This window comes from Erithacus rubecula, assembly GCF_903797595.1.
Source record: "Erithacus rubecula genome assembly, chromosome: 1".
NCBI classification, from domain to species: domain Eukaryota; kingdom Metazoa; phylum Chordata; class Aves; order Passeriformes; family Muscicapidae; genus Erithacus; species Erithacus rubecula.
In genome coordinates, this window is record NC_136658.1 from 66,499,722 (window position 1) to 66,525,570 (window position 25,849).

The window sequence follows — 25,849 nt, forward strand, 5'->3', positions numbered from 1 at the left end:
ATTAAGTGTAGCAGTGTATTTTGATGAAAGCTAAGACCAGATAACAACATATGACTCCAAAAAATTGATACATAAATATTAATCTACATGTCTACACATTTAGCATCTCATTTGTACCACCAGAAACTACCATAAAAATTGTGTCACTGAAGTTTACATCTTCCTAGTCAGAACCTAGGCTTTTAGGAAACTTTCTATCAGAAGTCTCTCCATAATGACCAAAATCACCACAAAACCAAAAAAAAACCTAACCAAACAAAACAAAACAAAATCCTTCCAAAATTCCCAAACTGAAACAATAAATCAAGCTTGCACTGAAAACAAGAGGATAAATGCTGCAGAGTTCTGTATATATAGTCACCACAAAAATAGTAACTGTAAGGAGGAGAAATCATTGTAGTTGAAACACAAAAAACAGCTTGAAAGTATGACTTAATGCCAAATAGATGCAAACTTAAATGTTTAAATGACAGATAAAGTACATCTTACTCCAGAAAAAACATTCTTGAGTGAAATTAGTTAGCAATTTGATGATAAGAGAAGTAACGTTAATCTTTTTTTCTATGATCATATCAAAGGAGTCAACTATTTAAAGTCTGTGATACCTTCTTCTGACATTTTTATGTAGGAAAGCTGGGAACTTACTGTTTTATACTTATCTATTGCTCTCATCAGTGCTAAGAAGGATTTTACAGTCTTAACAGGGCATATGTTCTTGCCTGAGTGTTCTCTAAAATAGTTTTGTTTTTTTTTTTCTTCTTTCTGTGGAATCTTCTTGGGTTTAGAGACTTTGTCCAAAGCAAGATATCATGAGAGAATAAAAAAGTAATGATAGAATTAAATATAAATATAAAATAAAGATATCTTTATGAGGGCATGCACTGAACTCCTCTCTTTGGTGATGAGTGACAGCATCCCAGGGAATATCCTAAAGTTATGTCAGGAGAGGTTTAGTTTGGATACTAGAGAAAGGTTCTCCAGCCAGAGGGAGGTTGGGCACTGGAACAGGCTCCCCAGGGAAGTGCACACAGCATGTCTGAGTTCAAGAAGCATTTGGACAATGCCCTAGGGCACGTGGTGTGACACTTGGTCCTGCACAAGGCCAGCAGCTGGACTTTGATGATCCTACTGGTTCCCATCTAACTCAGCACATTCTATGATTCTGTGATTATCAGGCTCCATGAAAATTATTTCCCTGATTCAATAAAATACCATTTCAGTCCACCAAATTTAACTTCAGATTTTTGGGTAGAACCACTGGAAAATTATTTCAACATCACACACAGGAGAATAGCAAAAGTAGCAACAGAAAGGTTAATAAAATAATGAGGCTTTCCGGAGTTCACTAATTTAGAAGCAACACAAATACTTAAGTCTGTTTTGTTAGCTTGGAGAATATAAAATTTTCTTTTACAGACAGTTTCTTAGTCACTGGCTGTAAAACCAGTACATGTTTAATTTCTATGAAGAACTCCTAAAAGTTCTTTAATATTAGACAAGTTAAAGCTGTTCTTTATTCTGTAACATGTAGCTGTTGTCCTGGGTGAACAAAAGTGCAACAACCATACCAGGAGGGTAAACAAAACATGGAATATCTCTGCTGAAACTTACTCTTGTGGGAAAGGAATGACAGGGAAATCTTGGCAGATTCCTTAACACAGAAAAGCAGCAAAATGCTTAACACGTGCAGTCCTAGGAAAAGGCTGTGCTGAGCCTGTGTCATATTACCTGTTTCCATAACCCCACAGTTAATGCAATGAGAGAGCTGGTCAACCCATGAGCAGCTGCTAATATTACGAAGTATGCAAGAGAAAGCAGCCAACTTTTTGAATAATAAGCACACAGTTTTTCTTAATTTCTGTCATCATTGAATCTAATTGCAGCTTCCTTCCATTAATATTTTCTGCTTTACGGTAACAAAATGAATTATAAGACTTACAGATTTGAAAAATACAGAACTTTTCAATGAGATGCTGGATGAAAAGTTAAGAGAAAGGATTTACAACCTCCATATGCAATGAAAACCTTTAGGTCAGGCTGACCCATGTAAATCAATTACACAGCAAGTAAATACACATCCCTTTTTCTGTCTTTTATCTCCTCCCATCTTCTTGAAGTACAAGATATAAAATGTGAAATTTTAAAATGACACCTGGTAATAGCTTATTGCCTTTAAGGTAAATACTCCCTGCTTGAATGTTATTGAACATATGTAGAGTTAGAACAGCAGAACTCCTTACACACTTTCATCAAGACAGTGAAATACCCCAAACCAACAAAAAACCCTACCCTCATGAATTTGTTAAGATCTGTAATTCAGGTATATGAGCACCATTATAATTTATATGAGCAACATCACATATTTAGAAATACTCTCCTTGGCTTACTTAAAGGTATTTATGGTAGCTAGCTAGGAAATCTGAAGAAACATACAGGGCTGTCAAAGATGAAGTGCACATTTTAGAATATTTTCTAATAAAGTACATCTCTGCCATAAGCTACCAGCTGAATCTCCCCCATAAAGTATTTAAAAGCTTACTAGGAAACTGTTTGGGTTTTCTGCAAACACCCTGTAAAGTATAACCAAAATGTTATGTAGACTGAGTTCTTCACATAGCATTCCAAAATGCTACCCAGGAAATGAAAATTTCTGATTTTTCTATATTCACAAATTATTTTTTGTAAAACTGCATAGGACTGCTCATTTTCTGCTTAATTTTCTTGCTTCAACCTATCTCTTAAACCCTGTAATCATAAGCAGTACCTTATAGAGACCATAGAATACTGAATTTGCATGACAATAAATGTACATTTTTCTTCCTAGTGATGTCTCAAATAGCATGGTGTAATTTACACATCTACAGCCACATGAAAACCCCAAACACGGTGCTTATACAACATTCTCCTGAGCTATATGGATTCTTATTAAAGACTGTTCTGCTTCATCACTTCTCATGGAGAACACACAAAAGGACAGAAATACTGTAGTACTTTGTGACATAATTGAGATTTGTAAAAATCAGTGTATTTTATCCAGACAAAGTAGGTGGGTGTTCCAAGCAGGAAAGCTAATGCAAAGCTGAAAGTAGGAGGTCTTAAAAGCAGTATTTCATATAGAAGTGATGGAAGTCTAGAGTAAGAGTACAAAGGAAAACACAAGTAGAAAAGTAATGAGATAGAGCTATCCAAGTAGCAGGAATAGAAGTACAAGACATTTGAAGACAAAAATCTGGGTGAGAAAGTGAGAAAGTGTTACAGAGACTGTGTTGTTAATGGGCAAAATACTGAAGATCGACATTTTTATTAGCACTATTTAAAAAACAGTGATCATGGAAAGAGACAGGGTGATGAAGCGAGGAAGTTGAAGACAAAGAGATAAAGATTAGAAATGAAGCTAAAATGGGATTCAGTTCAATTGAAAATATGTCTCCTAGACATATTTATTCTTTATTTCCATTTATTAGTTTCAAGTTCATGTCATAAAAAGCAGGCAGATAATTTTCTATTATTTCAGCTTTTGAATTGTTTTCACTTGGTTTATTGTCTTGAAGTCTGTTTTTTAGCTTATGATGTAATTTTCTAATCCAAACTTTTATGGGTGAGAAAGAAATACATGCACTTAGCAGGAGTGCCAAAGGAAAAAAGCCAAAAAGCCTTTACTATGTAAAATGTTTCTTGTCTGAGTGATACATTCAAACACCTACTCCCTTACACAATACTTCATGCTTAGGGAAATCTTTCCAGAAATGACAGCAATATATAACTTGTTTTGTGAACAAAAAACCACCCAAACCCAATTATAAGCACAGTTTGTCTTCTACTTCCTCATGTATCAAACAATGATTGCGTCACATTCTTGTACTCACTCCTCAACCTGTCAACTTATTGCCTCTGCCAGGCACATTCCTGTGGTCTGTGTGCCAATTAGGGAGTCTTTTTCAAACAGTAAGAACATATTAAACTTCAGAAACATGAGTTTTGATAACATGAGAAATATGAATAAAAACAGAAGTATGGAAATCTAACACATTCTTACCTATGCAGCTGTAAATACTCTCTGGGCCTGTTTAAAAGGTGAAGGAATCTGTCAACAATCTTGTTTTTCCCAACGCCCTGCATTAAACAAATATAATATTAAGACATAATACAGATGTATATGTTTAAGAGTTACAAAGACAGAAAAAATAACTTGCTAAAACAGTTAAAATACTCTCCATACTGCTTCATAGGTAAATACAACTTCTATCTGTTTCAGAAAATTCTGAACACAAGTTGATTACATGTATTTTATTTTTTATATATATATATTCACAAAATACTTATCTGTCTTTCTAGAAATAACCAGAAATAGGATTGTGTCCCTAGACTTAGGTCACACATGCTATGCATCCTTTAACTAACACAAGTTTTTCCAGCCTTTTTATTTCACAAAGGCATTGCAATGTCAATGCTAGGAAGTAGTCTTGTGCTTAACGGGCAAAGTTAATTTTTGGTGGTCATAGGAAACATAGTGTAACTGTCACATGGAATTTGGACACAGCCTTGGTAGTAGGTGCTGATCCCATTCCACTGGTGTTACAAAAAGAGACCTAGATGGAATCAGAATTCCACAGATAAAACTTATCTATAACTCTGTTGAAGGATGTCTGCACTAGCAAGCTGTGGAAAAAGATGACAGTGAATTAGGTGTGCCCCACAAAAACATTCTAGCAACTGGTACTTCAGTCCAGGCCTAACTTGCTCCCAGGGAAGGAATTACCAAAGAATTAGGTGGGCTGCTGGGGAACATCCTCCACTCTCATCCCAAGAGAGATGAGTATGTACCGAACTGCAGTAAGGGGATTCCCTTCAAAAGTACATTCTAGATCTGGTCTGAAATGCTAATGTAGATGCAGACCAAGGTGATAGCTCACATGCAGAAATTCTTATCCTCCTGCAAGGAGGGACTGCAGACTTGGAAGCTCAGAATGCCAGTGAGAGTGCTACAGATTGCAAAGAAAAAGGAAACAGTAGAAGGAGAAGCTCAATTATAGACCAGCCAAAAGCTGTTTGACAAGACACTATCGCTCTGCTGAGATTCTCACTCTGACTGCATGAATGTATCCAGTAGTCCACACCAGTGTAAAGAAGATAAATATAACCTAAAGAAAGACTAAAGAGATTAGATTAAACCAATTTGAGATTCATTAATCTGTTTCACTTGGCATTGAAACAAAATAGAAGCCTTCAGAGCTGCAAGTTATGATATTTATGACTGTAAGTTCTAGCTGAGTGATCGTAACTGCCAGCTGCAGAACTGCAAACTGTTTAAGCTTCTTAAAATGGGACCACAGTCTCTCCTCTGACTACATTTTTAAGAATAGTGGATCACACACATATGTATAATAAAATCACAGAAGGAGAGTTCTCACCATGAGAGCAGAGGAAAAAATACTGCAGAGGAGACAAAAATAGAACTACCTACATTCTACTGCAGACTTGACTCCCACACAGAAAAGGCAACTCTGTTAATGCCCTGCCACACGCCTCCTCACAAATCTAGTTCCGCCTGATTCTTCAGAAGAATCTACAGCTTTATATAGGTGTAATAAGAATCTGCAACACACTTAACATCTTTCACAGTAGTTTCTGAGAACTGTCACCTGAAACAGTTCTCCACTGCTGTGAAAGGGGATGAAATTGGGCTCACAGGTTCTTGGAAGAACTTACAGGACATACCCATTTGGGGGGAATTATGAGAAATTTTATCAGTGACATTAAAAGCAACCAGAAACAGGCTAAGAATCCCCAAGTGGTGCACACAGGCAGTTTTATTCACGTTTCCTGCTTGCAGTCACATCACAAATGGGTGAATAAACAGGAATATTTCTAATGTCAAGCACAAAACACCCATGCTGAAAGCAGCTTCCTTTCCTAAGGGAGCTAAAGATGGCTGGGCAGATGTCTGCACAGTTTCTGTACTGATCCCAAGCAGACTGCGTATCCTGTTCAGCGCAGAGTGGGACTCCAGCCAGCGGTGGCAAGTACAAAGATGATGAAATAGATCAACATACTGAATCAATGTAAAACATACTTAATACTAAACAAAGTGGTTACTGTAATTTAAAAAAGATACAGTTACTGAAGTAACCCTGTGAAGTCAATGGGAGCTGTGCTGTGACCACATCTCACTCTTCTTCATTTTTATCTGTACATCTCGCCACACTCTTCACATTATCTCCCCTTATTTAAGTATACTTCAATTTCAGAACATCATACATTTTTTAAAAGGTGCATGCAGTATTTAAAAGCCAAAAGGCATTCCCACCAGGTTTCAGCTATTATAAACAAGTTAACATTGCCCAACTTCTAGACTGAACTGCTTCAGAGGGTACATTGTGTGCCTTCACAGAGGCTGTGGTGTACCACATAAAATCTTCGGTTGGCAACAGTAGCTGGAACAAAGTTCACGTCAAAGCTTTTTGATTCCATCCCTCTACATTCCTACTTCATGACAAGTTACCACTCCTCTTGGTCTCAGCTACTTTACTGAGAAGTAACAATATAATACAAAGGAAAGAAGAGACCAAAGATATTCAGAGGGCTCTTTAGTACCATTAAGAAACTGCAAAAAACAAGAGCTTGGATGAGTTTGTTCCATAAGTACTATGCATTAGTGTAAGGCCAGAAATAGCAGGTTTGTTCCAAATTTACCTGACCTCCATGGGATAGAGAATATGTGTAGTAGTCTTCTTCAGGTGAACAAGAAATGTGGAAAACACTAATACATTTTGGAAAAAAAACCCAACAAAACAAACAAAACCAACTCTAGTTACAGGCACTTAAGAAACAAGAAATTAGAAAAATGGCAAGAAAGTCACTCTCCTTTGCCCTGATTGCCAAAGATCAAGCCGGGTCTTCTGGACACTCACACAGCTAGCAGTAAACTATTTAAACAGGAATAACCTGAACTACCTTTCCTATGAACATACTAAAAGACTGAGCTGAACCTGGATTGGATTCAGAAGATAATCTCATGTAATTTTGCAATTATTGCAGCCTAAGGCAATGTTCAGAGGACAAGCCACTTTGCCATTAACACTTGCTGTGTGCTATTTATATACACACTACTGCAGTTACTTAATTTAACAGCAATATAAACATGTGCTAATTAGAGAGAAAAGAACATCTGTGTTGGTATTTCAGCTGAACAGAATAAAAACACTTCAGAAAGCAAATATTAGATGATTTTTACTCAATCAGACATATGGGACAACTGAAATAGAAAAATGGGAAGTAAATATCTGCACTAATGAATAACAAACAAGAAATTATGCAATTAGAAGGCAAAATAATCCCTTAGTTAAAAATCCTTCTAACTGATACTGTAAACACTTGCTACGAAGGATGAAACTGCTTAATTTCCTAGCAGAAGCTGAAGTTTCAAACATAAATGAGGTTGTTACAAGTCCCAGGAGGCATTTTGCAATTCAGGATGAAGACCTGGCAGTAGTGGGACAAATTTATCCCCTGCATAACCCAAATAAAGACAATAAATTATAATCCAAAGGACTATATGGACCCAAGCTTTTGAAATTAACAGTCTGCTGCTTGGCAAAAAAAAAAAAAAAAAAAAAAAAATCTAAACCATGCTGCCTCATTTTTATTTTCTTTTAAATGATTTACAGGTCATACTGAAGCAGCTAAAGAGGTTGCCATGCTGTGCTCTTCAGTACTGCCCTCCAGCTGAAAGATTGCAATTGCACCTTCTCTTTATCAGAGCACCTGTTTCATTACAAAAGAATTAAATAAATTTCGAAACTGGTAAAAAAGCAGTTTATCACCTAAGAAGTTTCATTTTAGAATTAATTTAAAAATTACAGTATTAGAGAATGAAAGACAAATTTAACAATTTTTGTACACAGAGCCCTCATGTCAGCGTTCTCAGTTTCTAACATCATAGAAAGTGTTTTTGCAAAACAATGAAAATAAAGAAAATGGAAACATTTTTGATAATGCGTCATTTTTAACATAGAGTCTGGCACCAAACCACCCTTCATGGCCACAGTGTATGTGTTTCTGTCAAAGACATTTGCAATGCATGTATTTTAGTTGAGACTGCAATTTTTAGACTAGAGAATCTATCTCTGGTTTTCATAAAAATGGTACTATTATCAGCAAAGCAACTTGCACTACCTACGCAAAATTATTTCACACACTCCAGGTGTTGGGAAGCTCTGCTTGGAACAGATGTGAATAATGCATTTTAGTAACTGCAGAAGGTGTGCCACCATCAGGCACCAGATATTGCTACCAGAGGATCACTGCAATCAACCCTATCAGGGCTACCTTGCAAATGTTAGCAACAAATTTAAATAGTGGTGAAAAAGCAGTGACGATTTTAACTCTTGCCCCAGCTGCATTCTACATACTTATCAGTTAAAAAAGTGTTTTGTGATTTAGGATCTCATTTTTTTATTGCATGTTTATCATCTGAGCCACACAAAAATTACAGTGACAGCAAAAGAAGAAAACTTCACCTCAAGAATTCACCTAATTTCCTGATAGGAATCATGAATGGAATACTTTGGCTACATCTCTGACTGTAGTTCTAGATAAGCTTGTAGAGTTTATGCCTTTTTCTGACCTCAAGTACAACCAGAGCCCTTCAACCCAGAGCCCTGGCAGGCTAAATACAATCATTACACTTCCAGTCAGGTAAGACAACTGTGGTCCAATACAGAGAAGCATATGAAAAGTTTATGATGAAAAGAATCTCTGAGAAAAAAATATCCAAAAGAAAAATAAATTCATTGTTTCTTTTACAAATCTGGTTCTTCAGTTTAAGTGTAAAGGCAGAAATACTGTAAGCACAGACACATTTAAAAAGCATGCCTACAGTGTACACACTGACTGTACCAAGTCAAAGAGAAATATTTCCCAAGTTTTCCAACTGTCATACCTAATTCCTTAGACAAGAAATATCATAGCATTTGGCCCAATTTAGCTCATTTGGAGCTCAGTTTCTTCATGCTCACAGTAATAATAAAAAATTGGTTTAGGATAGTACATTCTTGACTTGAAGAGGAAACTGTCTATTTTTAAACAAGTTTAAGCAGGAAAACAAGATTTATTTCTAGAAAAGTTAAAATGCCAAGCATTTGCTATTTCAAGTTTTTTGATGACTGATATTATTACACTCCCAATCTGTACTTAATTCAGTTTCACAATGAGTAAGGAATAAAAATATTATATTAGATGAAAAGATCTAATCAAGCATGTCATTTTAAATATCTTTAAGAAAGACTTAATCATTTGTCCTACTAAATTCTTCAAGAATAAAATAAATTCCTAGTGTGAGCCCAAGAATTCATGTAAGTTGATCTCCCAGTTAAAGAAAGGCAGCAGAAAGGATGAAATTACATTCTTGAGTCAGGGAAATATATTTTAGAATTTGTACCAGAATGCCACTACATTTCTAAGTTCATTTAATCACAGGTTGGTTGGGGTTGGAAGGGGCCTCTGGAGATCATCTAGACCAACTGCCCTACCAAAGCAGGTTCACCTACAGCAGGTTGCACAGGATTGCATTCAGGAGGGTTTTGAGAATCTCTAAGGAAGGAGATTTCATGGCCTCTCTGGGCAGCATGTTCCAATGCTCTCTCACTTCCACCGCTCAAGAAGTTTTTCCTCATATTCAGATGAAATTTCCTGTGTTTCAGTCTGTGGTCATTGCCCATGTGCTATCACTGAGCACCACTGAAAAGAATTGGGCCATATCCACCCTTAAAGTATTGGTATACATTGACAAGATCCCCTTCTCCAACCTAAACAGGCCCTGCTCCCTCAACCTTTCCTCGTAAGAGAGATGCTCCAGTCCACTCATCACTTTCTTAGGCTGGACACAGTACTCATAACTCATGTACTTCTGGTAGTCTGCTTACTGTGGACTCACATCAACACATTTAACAAGTGCTGCCAGAGTTTCTTTTAGATTATTTACAACACTTAGCACCTTCATAGAATTCTTCATTCTACTTCTGAAGAGCTCACTCAATAAATCATGGCAACAGAGTGATGCCAAATAAAATCACTTCAATTTTGCTTAACATGCTGTTGGGTGTTTCAGAGTTTCATGGCAATAAAACAATTCAGAAGCACAAGGGTTGTGAGCCTTCTCTATTCAGAAAGCCATAGACAATATGTAACTATAAATACTATGTTTGGTATCTTTAAAGACAGCTGATGGTTGCCAAGACCTCACTTTTGACTAATAAAGGTGAAAGCACCCAACACAACTCTTTACATAACCTTCAAATGTAACAATATGGGAAATGTTATATTTAACATTCAAAACTGTGAGACAAAATGGCATGCCCTTTACTTGGAAGCTATTTCATAGCTTTCTATTTCAAAGAAAATTCATTTCTATCCACAGAACTCAAAGAAACCTGTTTGTTTGTATATGGGATGGAAAGGCATTCCAGTTAACAAACAAAGTAAATCATGAACCACTGTAAACAAATATTTATATTTCATGTAAAACATCTATGCTGTGAAATCCTGGGCCATATAAGCCCAAGGGAACAAACATGAATGAAGTGTTGTAAAGTAGTTTACTCCAGAAGCCAAGTATTTCTAAAAATATCTGTTAGCATATAACACTTGTCTTCAAACTCTCCTCTGTATCATTAAGAAAGCCAGTCCCTAACATCCACCAAGATAATTTAATATAATTTACTGATACTAATCGTCAGCGTTTGTGTCTTGAAAACAATCCTGATAAAAGGGCTCTCATCAGTCAGCTCTTAGATTTGTAGAAGAAATCACACTTACAGAGGAGGCCTTAAGCTAACAAGAATTTTGTATATGTACATGTGTTGTGCAAACAAAAGAGGCAAAGGTGGAAAACAACATTTAGTCAATCAACCAAAACCAAATCCAGACTCTAAAAGAAGGACTACAGGTCAAGCCTTACACATTAAATCACAGTCGAATGGAGATACACAGTCATCATTTTGAAAGACCAAATTATGTCCTAAGGTAAATGCCAACTCAATTAAATATCTAGAAAATGACACAAGCATTCAAAAGGATGTTAGTCCTATGTTTTGAAATATCCACATTCAGAGAATGTGAATATTCAGTTATTACACTACATTTCCATGATTCACTCATTCACTAACAAGAAGTTATTACAAAGGAACCCAAAACAGTACTTTGTATCTCCTCAAAATCATTATCTATTTCTTCCAAATGAGAAACACAGGCACACACTGATGTATATATATAACAATCACAAAACCCCAGCTCCTTATACAGACTGAACTGATAAAAGTAACTGAACAGAAAAAAAATAGAATCCTTTTTAAAATAATTTTCTTTACAAAAAATGGATAAAAAGTCTAATATCTTCAATGAGGTATCTGCACAGGCTGCATGAATGCACAATTGATGTAATATGGTTGCTTGCAAAGTATTTGAACACGATTCATCACAAGCTGGAAAAATTTACAGTAAAATAGTTCGGGAATTAGCCAAGGAATTTCTAAATGGTTAGTGATCATTCCTGAGAAATGAAGAATGATTGTTGTGGTTCTGAAAGACTGTAGAATGGCACTTCAAACTTAAAAACAGTATATTGAAAAGAAAAGGCCTGTTGACCTCTTAGTCACACATAAAAACTGTGGAACAAGTTCGTAAATAGTAAACCTAGGAGTACTCAAAAGTATTTTTGCAATTAAAAAAACAACAACTGTATTGTTGATTTGCCAAAGAGAAAGCTCAGCAAATCAAATTATTTTCCAACTCAATGGTACAGCTGAGCTGATGTCTGGAATCAAAGCAATACATTCCAATACTTCAATCCAGTCAAATCTTTTAATGCTGTCTTCCATTACAGACTCAAAAAATGGGAGAAAATGTGACATGCATGAACTTATTAGGGATGAGAATATAACTGCTGTAAAAACATCTTATATCCTAGTAATTGTACTTGCATAGTCTTCAAATTTTTTCTGCCGAATGAGGCATGTGTCAGAGCTCTGATTGTACCACTGATCTACATAAGCTCTTTCCCTACACCTAGGGTTTTACTTGTGGTATTGAAAGTCCACTCTGACACAGTTTTCCTGCCTTGCCAGGGTTCCATTTGTCCGCCACACCTTGGGAGCAGCGTTTACACTCAAGACCTTTCCTTGGTTCCTTCCCAACCTGCACTGTGGCAATGCTGTGCTGGGCCCTGTATCTTGCAGATCCCAGCTTGCTGGCTGGACTTTCCAGTTCAATCTCAGGCCTGACTCATTCACCACAGACCAGTCTGGCAGCCACTGAGCACTTGGCTGACCATGGCTGCTGTCCCTAGACCTGCTACTTTTGCTTCGGTACTGAGGGACTGCAAAAGTTGTCATTAAGGACTCTGTCCCTGCTTCCATTTTCCTGTAGTTCAGCCTGCTCCTGCAATTCCTTAACAGTAGCTGCTGAGGCAATCTGTGCTATGTAACATTTTCAACACCAGCTTGGAAGCAGACATAGACAGCACTGTTTATGAAATAAAAAAAAGTAGATTTTGTTTCATTTATAAAATAGATAAATTTCTATTTATGAAGAGCTTTAACCTTTTGGAGAAACTGGCATTATCCATCAAAAGTCTACAGAGGTTTCAAATACACCATCTTTGTAAATACTAGTTGATAACAAAGATGCAAAACAGATGAGACTATACTTCAATATACACACATTAGTAATAATCAGCATTTTATGTTCATTGCCATGTTGGTTAGATTGTTAGTGCTTTGTGTTAGACATTTTCTAAAGACTATCACAAAACAAAAAGAGAAACATCTACTAAAAAAATTATTGTTTCCTTGCTGAGGGACAGCTAAACTAATGGGGGATTACGTTTTTGGGGAAAAACCAACCTCACCAATAAAGTATCGATCAACAAAGACACTAGCCAAAGAACTACACAAACTAGTTACTCTTTTAGAGAAAACTAATATTTAGCTCTTGAAGAGATTTAAGTAATACTGAAGTGCACACCTCCCTACCTACCTCTGGAGATTTTAAAAGAGTGGTTTCCTACATAGTCAAGAAGGATAATCAAAGCCCTTAACTGAAGATTTTAATGATAATGTTACATATAGCTATTACTATATCAGGAAACGTTTAGATTGGATATCAGAAAAGGGTTTTTCATCCAGAGGATGTTTGGGCACTGGAATAAGCTTCCCAAGGAAGTGGTCAGGCCTGACAGAGTTCCAGAAGCATTTGCTTAACACTCTCAGGCATAGCATGTGATTCCTGAGGATGGTCCCTTGCAGGATCAGGAGCTATACTTTTATAATCCCTGTGGATCCCTTCCAACTCAGAATATTCTATGATTAATGCATTGACTTTTTACTCTGACAGACATATAAACCACATTTACGGCATTTACATTTTCCACAAATGTGTGCCCATAAAACCCCTGGACACGGTTAAATAAGGAATTGAAAAACAGGCCAAATACCTCAGTAGTAGAAATTAATTAAATTACAAAGCAGAAAACAGAGATTTAATTTCATTATTGAGTAATAAGTTTGCTCTATGCATTGCAAGAAGTATTTAACTCACCTGGTTGCCAACTAAAAGAAGATGTTCTCCCAACAGAAAGTCCTTGAGCATATCTTCCATTACCATCATATGCTACAGAAACAAAACCACAATTTTCACTTGATTTTATGTTCTTGAGTATATGCATTCACTAATGACAGTGGTACCAGAGGAACTTAAATGCAAGGATTTGTGGCCAAACATTTTTAACTTTATATTTACAGCTACTTATTTCACAGCAAGAGCCTCTCAGCCAATAATAGCAGAGGTGATATATCCAGTGACTAGAACAAAGAAGCATTTGCATCCTCTGCTCAAACTCATTGTGGGCACTTGATTTCCCTAAATATTTCTAATTCTCTGTAATCATTCCTTGTATGTTTCCTTTTAGCCTAGTTGAACGATTGTCACCCAGAGTGTAAGAACTTTCTTTTAGTTTGTGCCAATTTTCCAGCAATATTCTAGTAGAACACTACAGAAATCAAAGATAGAATAAAAGACATATGTTAATCACACATATATATTTTATTAAACATTAAACACCAAGTCTAACTTAATAACAAATATACATTTCCTGTTCTACTTAAACTCTATTTTCAAAGAAAACAAAGATAGGAAAATGCATGCTCAAGTCTGAAAGTGTTTACACATGTTATACAATATCAGCCTATCCAATTTTTATGAATTATTAGTTCATATGTGCCTAATTGAAGCTAAAATACTGGAGGTATATTTTTTTCATATATATATCCAATATCATAAAAGGTAACACAGACTGTACATCATTTAACCTTGTCTCACTTCTGATTTGTTTAAAAGGATAGAAAGGATTTCAGGATAATGTGGCAATGCAGACTACTTTACTCGCGATGAAGTCGTGTATATTTCTCCACTGTATCTAGTAAAAATAGGTCATCCGTAAGTAGGTCAGTCAACCTACTTAGAGAAATGAATGATTGCCTTTAAATAAACACTTTATCATCTCATCTCTAGTACTTGATTAAAATATAAATTAAAAATCAGCAGCTTGCTTCTAATTTCTGAGCACAGAAACCCTCAGTTTTTGTGTGAAGGATAGTTTAAATTTCCAAATCTCTCCAGAATAGGTTGGGGGTGGGGAAAAAACTCTTGTAAAGACAGCTTAATACCCTGAAATCCTAACCATGCATTTCAAAAGACTATTGAATTCTCAACACACAACTTAAAAAGAGCACTTCAAGGCAAAATATTCTATTTTCTGGCATGTGTACACACTAGAAATTTAAAACAGAGAATAAATTTGATCAGATACAGAAGAAATTCTAGGAGTCAGTTTATCACATACACTGATTACATTTTTAAATTTTACTGCTAAGGCACAAATACATCCTTTTCATTACTTTTTTTAACCTAAATTAAACAAATATGCATACATTATGGCTCCCCTGCAAAGCAGATTACCTGCAAGAAATACTTCTTTTGTTGTTTTTTGTTTTTGTTTTTTTTTGCACCAGGACTTAAGTTAGCATTGTATGTTGATGTATGCAGACATTTAATATTAGCTATTTATGCAAAGGACTTGTAAGTAGACATGTGTCACCTTTATCAATCCTTTATTATGTTCCCCAATGCCTTGTGTGAAAATGGCATTTGGCATATTACCTATAAAAAATATTCCCATTCCTATTCCATCTGTTGTGGACCAACAGCAATGTTTCATGGCAACTAAATTTCATTGTAATGTGAATTGTTTCAAGACCAAACATACAAAGACAAAAATCTATGTTTCATTATACCATGCAGCACTGCAAAGGGCTGAGGATATACATTCTCTGTTTTCAGTTTATTTTTGTAGCTTTTAGGTAATGAAGCACTGCACTAAACTCAAATAAAATTCAGTCTCCAGCAGGTTTTCTTAAATGATCATTACAGCACTTGAATGACCAAACTGAGAAGTAGCAGCATGGAAAATAAGAGCAGAATTCATTAAGAAATTGGAATACCTATCCTGACTGGTATTTGGTTGCTGTTTCCTTCAGCATTTAGCAAGCATAGCTATTCAAGGAGGGATATGGAGCAGATCATTCTCTGCAACAGTTTTAACAGAGGCTCCCTGAATAAAAACTGAACACAGTTTTCTGAAGCTATAAGCAAGAAGAAGGAAAAAGCAATGCAGGAGTTAAGTGCTAGGAGAACTCAGGATTTCATTTCCAACAGACACAAATTAAGTGCTTTATCAAAATGGCAACACAGAACAAAATCTAACATGAAATATTAGTAGGGAAGATTAAGAACTCTATCATCAGTTCCCCTTGTATGGTTTGTCATTACCTTTAATGGGTGATACCCATGTAACCATAGTTTTTCTGGGGCAAAATTATAAGTGAGGTATGAAAAAAGACTAGGAAAGTATGAAAACCCATACCAGGCCTTTAAAAGCAACGTCTTTCACGCTACCAGTGTTGCCTTTCAGTAGCAGAATATGCTAGAAGTTATTAAGAAAGTAAATCTCTTCCTAAGGATATTTTTGTCTGACGGTTTTGAGGCTTCCATGCTAGACAGAGATGAAAGCTGCTCTACAAAAGGGGTGCTGGAGAAACAGAAACCAAAACACTCACAGTCACAAAGCCCTTCTTTTTCCTTGTTTTCACTAACCACCTTTACTACTACTACTATGAACTAATTGATGCTAATATCTAATTAGTAAGTGATTATTACACCATATTCAATGATTCCATGAGTTCACTTTCCCCTAGCAGTCCTCACAGTGCTGTGCCTTGCACTGGTAGCTGGAGAGGTGCTGATAACACACCTTTGGCTCAGCAAGGCTGGCACAGCACCAGCACTGTCTCCCCAGCATTCCCACTCCATCAGTAGTCTGGGGTGGGCAAGATCCTGAGAGGAGAAATGCCAGGCAAGCTGGCCCAAAGTAGCCACAGGTATATTCCATACCCTATGACAACAGCTCAGATACAAAAGCTAGCAAAAGGAGAGGAATAGAGGCATTTGTTATTTACAATATTTGCCTTCCCAAGCATCCACCACCCTGCTTCCTGGAAAGTGGCTGAACATAACTGCTGATGGGAAATGGAGAATTAAATTGTTGGTTTTAATTTTTGCTTGTCCACACACAACCTTTCCCTTTTGCTTAATAAACTGCTTTATCTCAACCTGTAAGTTTTTCAGCTTATTTTCTCTTCCCCTGTCCAGTTGGGAAGGGGGAACGATAGACTGGCTTGGTGGGCACCTGGAGTTTAGCCAAAATCACCTCATCCCAGGGAGGTACAACTATATGCAACAGGCTTGTAAAATACAATCTCAGGATGTAATCTACAATCCAGCTCTAAGGGTGGATCAGTCCAGCAGCAGTAAACATAAATAAAATGTTCAACAGAATTGTTATAATCTCTTCAAATGGGGATGAATGCATGTCTGAAATGACCACCAAAAGCTATGAGAAATATTTAAGACTAAAGAAACTACTTCAGAAATACGTTCTTAAAATTTAGTTAGTACATTATTTGCTACACATACGAGCATGCCCATTAATACCCATTTAATGAACTTTTGCAAGTCAGAACTCAAGAGATTTATACTTACTTGTGCATTTTCATAAAACAAAACATCTGGCACTTTCATTTTCTCATCTGGGTTATAAATTGGCATGGTCACAGACCCAATCTTCAGAACCCCATTTTTTATTTCACCTGGTAATTTTTCAGGAAACAAGCAAATGCATTTCTTACAACATCTTCGAAGCAGGCATGCAATCAATACCCAACATTAGCAAGTAATGATTTACAAATTTTAACAAGGCTGTGGTTTGCAGTAACTTATTTCTATCTAAAGAAAGTGAACTCCTGGAAGAGCATCAATTTACAAAAGGTTTCATTATCATGAATTTGAATTCTCTTTAAAACTGTAAAGAAGTGCATTACAATAAAGGATGAAAAGGTGATCTTACAGGAAAAGGACCATAAGAAACATCAGAAATTGTGACCACTTCCTTGGTCTAATTTCACACTCTCATTGTATTACAGGAACATCACCAATACTGCTAAGGCTACATTTCCTCAAGCCAGAAGATTTCACACTCCCATTTTTCTGTTGCCTTGTCTCTGTCCCACTGTGGAGTGAGGTGACAAGTGGCTTTGTGGGTGCTCAGCTGAGAGGGGGAGCATGCCCACCACACAAGTACAGAGCTGCTGCTGATTCTCCCTTTCAGCACTGCATAGTTGAAATATCCCTCAACTACACCTCTGAGAGAAAAAGTACATTAAAAAAATTTCTTAGATAAAAGGAACCATAAATTCACTACTTAGGGAAATAACAAATAAGTGTAAATAATAACATATGCAATAAAAATAATCTCTTTTTGCTACTAATATCTGAATGCGGCATGGTATAAATCTGAAAATACCTTATTTCTAGACAGCTGTTTTTAGCTGTTTGCCTTTATGGCATAAAACAGAAAATTCAAGGGATGTATTCAGACTAAAAAAAGATTAAGCAGATAGCATCACATAACTGGTTCAAATTATTTTGTATACATAGTTTTATATATATATAAAATGTGAATAAGGGATATAATAATATATAGATGGTTGCATATATATATGTATATATGTATGGGTGCATAGATATTTTTATATAGTTATACATACATATTATACTGCATATAATAGAAATCCATTAATATACTGGTATCTACATATGTACTTCTATATACACACACAAATTAATAAATTCATAAAAATAGAATCCACATGAATTAAAACCAAAGATGTGTTTACCACTGGAAAGATCTAACAGTAAAAATACAGAAATCTATTACATCTCAAAACTGGGAACAAACACACAGAAGAACAAGAGTAGAGATAACACTGGTGAGTCAGAGAAAAGGAAAAACATTGTGAAAGGAAAATGGCAAATTGCTCACAGTATGCTGCCTGAGAGAGGATATGAAAAGATAGAAAGGTAGCATGAAGGGGGTCATACAAGAATGAGAAAATAAAAGTGAGGAAAATGGCAGAAGTAGAAATATACGCATAGCCCTGAAGGCTACTGCAAATAAGTACAAGTTGGATAAGGATAAGTCAAAGAAACAAAGACCTGCTCAATAAAGGTGACATGCAACTACTACAGCAATTTAAACAGAATAAAGAGAATAACAAAGTGTGTGCCAGAATGAAGGCAAATGATAGCACAAAATTTTTACAAAAATCTCAAAAGAAAAAGGCGGTTTTGACATGGGAAAGAAAAAAGCAATGGTGAAAAAAACAGAACAGAGAAATGTTAAGATCAAACTAAGGCTGTAACTGTACAGAGGACTAGTGATCAGTGATGAAAAGAAATGAAAAAGCACTAAAAGCACTGAGACCATTGATCTTATAGACTGAGAAAAACTTAAACATGATGGATAACAAAATTTCACAAGAAGGGAATTCAGTAGACAATACAACGTACTGTGAGCAGCAACACATTCTGATAGAACAAAGTCAGTGACATAACTGAAGCAAACTGCACTTAATTTTGAGGATAACTAATACACCTTTATATGTCCAGCAAACTGAATAACATTCATGTAGAGCAGGAAAAAAAAAAAACAGCAGAAGCTTACATGAGTAATCTTTTCCCTCTAGTTTCTCTGTGTCGTCTGGGCCTTTTTCAATACCAGAATCCTTCAGATTTTTATGTAAAGCTGATCTGGCGAGGTTTGGTAAAAATCTAAAAGAAGGAGAATAATATGGAGGTTGTATTTTAAGAGATTTTATTTTTAAAGTTATAAGTATTTTCTGTAATCTAAATTCTAAATCTAATGTAATCTGTAATTTAAAATCTAAAATGAAGATTCACTTGCACCTCTAAACCCTGAATGTCTATTCCTTTCACTAAAAGCCTTCCACATTTCACCTATCTCCAAGGAGAGGAATTCAGTTTCTTTCATAGGCAATGAACTACACTTGTGGCAGTCTACTCTTCTTAAAAGGCTTTAGTGTTATCAAATATTGCAATAGGGTTGCAATGTAGGGTGGCTTGTAATGTCCTCATTCCTTTGCAAATAAGAGCCACAACAGAAACAATTGCTTTGTGGAAATACCTTTTCTCATGACTCAATTCACTTGGATCTCAGATTCCAAAGAGAAAGAGCAAGCTCTGAGGTGTCAAGAACTAGACCTTTTCAGTTTTTCAAACCTATTGATAATAACAACTAGCTTTCTTTTGAAAAGATGAGAAAACCCAAAAACATATCCACAAACCACAAAAGCCCAAATCAAAACATACTAACAAAATCCCAAAGCAAACAAAACCCTCACAACTTTTCTAGATACAGCTTTTAAAACTGAAACCAAGTGTCCATGAGGCATAGATCAAACTAGACATTAATATGGCTCTGCTTTGAGTGTTTTTAGACTGTGCAGTGATGCTTGATAATGGTGCCCTAGTTTATATAATGTAATGACATATCTTCATAAGGATGGGAAAAGTGTACCAAGTTCTTTCTACTTACTTTCTAGGTTTGAGAATACCACCGAAATATTTTTTAAGAAATTACCACTTTTAAGGAGCAAGAATTTACTAAAACACATTAGAAGCTATCTTGCATGTTGGCAACTGACCAAGAAGCTCTTCAACTTCCACCAAAACTAGCAGTTCTACCTGGAAAGGCAGGCTTTATTAATAGCATCATAAAGGCTTTCATCTGGATGCTGTGACAGTCGACGACAAATTCGCAGCAGCTGTCGAGTAGATAAAAACGAGGCCAGTGACTGTGCCTGTCAAAAAATACAGGGTAGTTTAATTGTTTAATCTGTGTGAGGGATTTAGAACAAACAAGTCAGGAGAAAAACATAATCCAAAAGGAATTACTTCAACTTTTCTCCTGATTCATAGATGTTTTGTGCCTTCTACAGCAACTCGTGCACTTTAATAGGCAAACTTGCAATTCTGTATTTTTTGCAGTAAGTCACAGTCATGGAAATTATTATATCATCAAAAGATGAACTTTAAAATATCATTGATATTTTATATTGATAAGAAACAGGAAGAAAAATGTGCTGTGAACTGAATTTTATGTACAATATAAACCCTAACATTAATACCAGCAATAAAAAGCAGGTTAGATACTATGAAAGGATCAATGTGCTAAAAACTCATCTGCTCTTCACAAAGTGAACAAGAGCTCCACATGTAATACTCTGGCAAAAAGATCTGGCAGGATTGTTAGACATATAAACAAGACAACACTGGGCAGCAGTAGGGAGATTGTATCACCTCTGCACACGCCTTCTGGGCAGGCCATTACTGGAACACTGTGTCCTTTGCTGTTGTCTACATGTTAAAACAAATGTTTAAAACTGGACATGATTCAGCAAAGATTTACAGAAATTATTCAATGCTAGGGAAGGCAGACCTTAAACAAACACAGCAAAATTTTAAAAAGTAAGCAAACAGAACCAGAAAACAACCAATCATGTATTTAAAGAAAGACCCAAAGACTGAGAAAGAAATCATTCTATAATTATATCTACCGGATGAAGGTATCTAATACAAATAGGTTCCTTATTTTAGCAGGAAACACACAACAATGAGAGTGATCTGATAAGTCACACCGTGTTTTGCATGGTTCAAGTGAAATATTTTAATTAGGTCATTTCAAAATGTTTTGTTTGGGTTTATACAAGTTTATGTAAGATTTATAACAGCATTAAAATTGTCTTAATATATGATGCTGTTTCAATTGGAAGAAAAATTCTTGATATTTGAAATCCAGGGGACAAAATAGAGTAAAGCAACATTTAATGAACTTCAGACCCTTTTTTCCCCTTTTTTAATTTTTAAGCATGAGAAATTACTTCAAACCAATTTCTTCCCCTGAAAAACAACAACTGTGACAAAAAGGCATTTAAATAAATTGAAAAAAAAAAAAGTAAATTCTATGAAATCACACAAAACTTCTCTCAAATTGTGAGGAAGGAAAGAATAATATTTTTAGCATACCTCTGAGCAATAATCAAGAATTATTCAGATTGAGCTAACTGCAATGATTACTACCCCTGCTCCTTCTGCTTTCACTGACAGAAGATTGTGAAGCACCTTCTGAAGAATCAGTTTACAACCCAGCACTGTGGATACTACAATGTAAATGATGGCATTTCATATGTCAGTTACTTCAAGACCTACTCAGCCATGCCTGAAGGGGGAAGAGTAAATGTTTTAATCCTTACTATCCATAGAGGATAGGACCATTGATGAAAAGTTCTGAGTATTTCCAATTGGTAGTTGAAAGTATTGTCAAAAAAATTTCCTCCTGATTTACCTGATTTGTCTGGGTTTTTTTATATTGAACAACTGCAAACTCAATACTGTGTTAGTGACAATTTTTTAATATGTATCTTTGAGGCATCTAATTCAACAGGATCTTGATTGTGGTCTCCATATTCTATTGTAAATCAAGCAAACAATTACAATGACGCAGACAACGCCCACAGAATGAACAGCCTACAGGTATTCTATTGTTAATAAAATCACTTTAAACAATGGTTAATATTTCAGGATAATCTCTGGCAGAGACTTATTTACTCAGACAACCCTATAAATAGCCTAATGTACATAAGGCACACATTTAATCTCTCTGCACAGGTGTGCTGTCCCCAACGTGCCTCATGTCAACACTGATCTACAAGAATCCTCTCTCGAACCATACTGTGACTCACTTCTCATTCAGGATCACATAATTCATTTAGATATTTCACAATTCTACAGATATCCACATAGTAAAATATTTTTATGATGCTCTATTCAAGCATGGTATGTCTCCAAGTATGTCAAAACCAATACATTTATACATTAGATGTAGGAAACTCACTCAATAATTTTAATAGCTATCCCAACAATGTACCTAGAAGTCAATTTTATACTTATGTTTTTAAGCTCAAAAGAACAGAACAGCCTCTCCCAGCCTCTTAAATAGCAAAACTATAAAAACTATTATCCATGTTAAAATCATGAAAACTAAGGACAACGGATTAGATTTGTGTACTAGTTAAGCTGGTGCTGCTGGATTCCACTAAAAATGTTTTACATTTTACTTACATCAAAGGCATGCTGTGTTTTAGCTACCATAGGAATAATTTCTTTTTCTTTTCACCATGATTTAACTATGTTTTCTTAAAGAATTCTGTGGTCACTTTGTCAGCAGAACTTATTTTTCTTGACATTACTTCTTTAATAGAATAGCCTATAGCAGCAATACAGCTAGGAGTTCTGGAGCTTTGGCTACATTTTATGATGACTACAAAATACCAGGACACACGTGATGGTATTCATACACATTCAAAAGGCACCTCAGGCATGTTTCACTGTGAACCACATACCTAAACTCACTGACAACGTGCTCTGTTCTTGATTCTCTGGGATTTGTGCAAATTCCTAAAATTTATGGAGATTCCAAATACATACACCATAAATCAAAGTAGTTTATAGTATGCAGCACAGTAATTGCCAGCAATAGCTTTCTGGGCTGGTTTTCCAATCAGGCAGCCTTTGAAATAACACTATAGCTGGGCATGTTTCACTAGCCTTTGTTAAAACAGTCGCAGCAGGAGATAGTAAATTCAAAGAGAAAAAAAAAATAAGAAAGGGCTCACGGTAGCATCATTTGTCTCCCGAAGTTTGTGTGTTACCGACAACAACTTTTCCACAGCAACACTGGGTACATTTGGAATCTGAAAGAAAAACAGTATTAATCTGGTATCTAAGTTCTGATATCCAAGCAAGATATCCAAGTTCCACATAAGCAGTAAACATAGAATTGGCACAGTTGCTTTATGACGAATGAGTAATTTTTATTACAGCAGCATTTAATATTAAAATAAGAATGATGCCATTAAAAGATAAGCAGGTATGTTGATTTGATAAGTTTCAAAATTCAGCTCCTTTATACTATACTGAAATAGCAATATATTTTATATGTAGCAAATAATCCAGCAAGCAAATATTTTATAAGTAGCAAATAGCCAGTAAGCACCTAAAGTATTGAATGTACTTACCATTTGTTTAATAACTTCAATTTCTTCACTCTTGCTTAAAGATTGAACATTATGAAAAAGAAACAGTGTCAAAAACTCTGGACCCAGCCATTGTTGGGTACTACTTCCAATGACAGGAGGTTCTGCCATGACCATTATTCTGAAAGAAGGATGGATAGGAAAGATTGACCTGCAAAAAAGAGTTTAAAAATGCATTAGCTGGCTTAAGGAATAAATATCTGATTAAAGTTTTACAATACATGAAAACAAGGTAAATCATTGTACTGAAACATATCATAGTATATTCAGATCACTTGCAATGCAACTTTATTTAAAAAAAAAAGACACAAAATGCATAAAGCAACTTGAAATTTTTAATTTACACTTTTATTTTATGCTCAAAAGTGCACACAAGTCTCTTCATCTGTAACAGGACCTGCATGCCTCAAGATGGACAAATATCACCAACTAAGCTACAGTTTACTGTGCTGTATGTCTGAAATGGGTACATCTCACTCATTTCATGGACTTTCACAAGTGCTTTACCTAGAACAGGGGTCTATAGGCAATGCAGGGAAAAACCAGAGCTGCAGTATTGAGCAACGTTTTTTACTGAATTAGACTGACAGAAAGGATGACACTGTAAACATTTGCCTAGATAATGTGAAAAGCTGAATTTAGTAACAGTTTAGGAACATTCCCTCACAGATGCTCTTTGTGGTCTGTGGATTAATATGTCTAACTTCATAACACTCTTGAAAGTTATGCTCCAAAAACCAAACCAATCTCTTCGCCCCTGGTTCATTTTAGTCAGAATGAGGAGACAGGTCTCTTCAGTGGAAGATTAAGATTTACAGGATCTCCAGAATTGCCATCCTGGCTCCTTAAATCAACCAAGCACAAAAGTCCAGCCACTAGACAGTAGTCTGTCCCTCTCATATTCTTTCAGCATCCCCCTAACCATATCTTCAAAGACATCATAGGATAGTTCTTTATTTGCTTTAATTTCTCTTCGCCCAGAATTTTTTTCTAATACCATTCTGAACTTCCCTTCTTCATCCTATCTGCCTCCACAGCTTCCTGTGAACAAAAACACACACTGTTCCTGGCTGCAAAAGGTACTTTTATTATTATTGCTTTTAAAATATTTATGGAACTGACCTCCTAGCTTAAGTCAGTGTTTCCCAGTTCTCACTTGAGGATTTGGTAACTAACAGTCTTGACTCCACTGAAGATAATAGGAACTTGCACTACAAACTTAAATACACAACTTCTAGATGTATATGTTAGGGTACTAAAAGACTGCTGCCTTGGATTTTGATATGTTTGCCTTCTTCTTATCTTTTGTCTCTCTTATCTCTGTAATATTTTCACCTCCTCTGACTGGGCACTCATTGGTACTCATTAATCAGCATACCTGCAAGATCACAGCATCACACAGAATCAGTGAATGGGCTGAGCTAATAGCAACCCAGAAGGACCATCAAGTCCAACTCTTAAGTGAATGACCCATACAGAGATCAGACCTGTGACCTTGGTGCTATTAGCACCATGTTTTGACCAACTGAGGTGTTTTCCAGAAGCAGAAGAAACAATGGAGTAACACATCAAATAACAAAAACCAGTCAAATTTTGTGCAAGAAGGGCCTGCTTTCATCAACTAATTTTATATTAATTTTATTTTATATTAAAATAGAGGATGTTCATTTGGAAAAAAACAAGTGAAATTTGATTAGGCAGTTTGTATTGCTGTTACAATGTCATTTTTCATCCAAATTACTAAAGACAAAAATTGACAAAACTACTGAGCATAGTTGGCTCATCTGTACATCACAACAATAAACCTGTGATACAGCAGGGCAATTACAGCAGTCCCTTGTATCAAAGCAAACAAAGGCAGTGGTATGAGTTATTCTCAGCTGTAAGTCATAAGCCTGGAAGCTACTCCCTGATTGATAAAAATAGAAATAGATGTCTGAAAACATCACATGAAAGAAGAACCAGTGGGAATGTCACTGTCACTAAGCATAAAAGAAGGTATGGGAACATTAGCTAACTTTATTATAGAAGAAAACATTTCCTAGATCAGATAAATACACTTTCAGACTTACCTTCCCTAACATTACTAAGAAAAAAGCAACCCTCCTTCAGAGCATCCATCAAATTCTGGCCCTTATGCAATACCATAAGAGAACACAAGAAGGAGTCAGCTTTTCAGGTGAAGGAATCATATTTCTTTTGTATCATTTCCTGGTAAAGGGATTGCA

The 25,849-nt window shown here is 35.8% G+C and overlaps 1 protein-coding gene across 1 annotated transcript in view; it reads right to left on the reverse strand.

Annotated features, from left to right (window-relative positions):
• VWA8 (von Willebrand factor A domain containing 8) overlaps positions 1-25,849 on the reverse strand; it is a 179,006-nt gene that overhangs the window by 90,541 nt on the left and 62,616 nt on the right. Inside the window, exons 15-21 of the mRNA XM_079301747.1 lie at positions 23,604-23,772; positions 23,202-23,279; positions 20,212-20,327; positions 19,172-19,278; positions 17,152-17,258; positions 13,594-13,665; positions 4,037-4,113 (exon numbers count right to left, since the gene is read on the reverse strand). Coding sequence (XP_079157873.1) covers positions 4,037-4,113; positions 13,594-13,665; positions 17,152-17,258; positions 19,172-19,278; positions 20,212-20,327; positions 23,202-23,279; positions 23,604-23,772 — 726 coding nt within the window. The remainder of the gene's footprint in view (positions 1-4,036; positions 4,114-13,593; positions 13,666-17,151; positions 17,259-19,171; positions 19,279-20,211; positions 20,328-23,201; positions 23,280-23,603; positions 23,773-25,849) is intronic.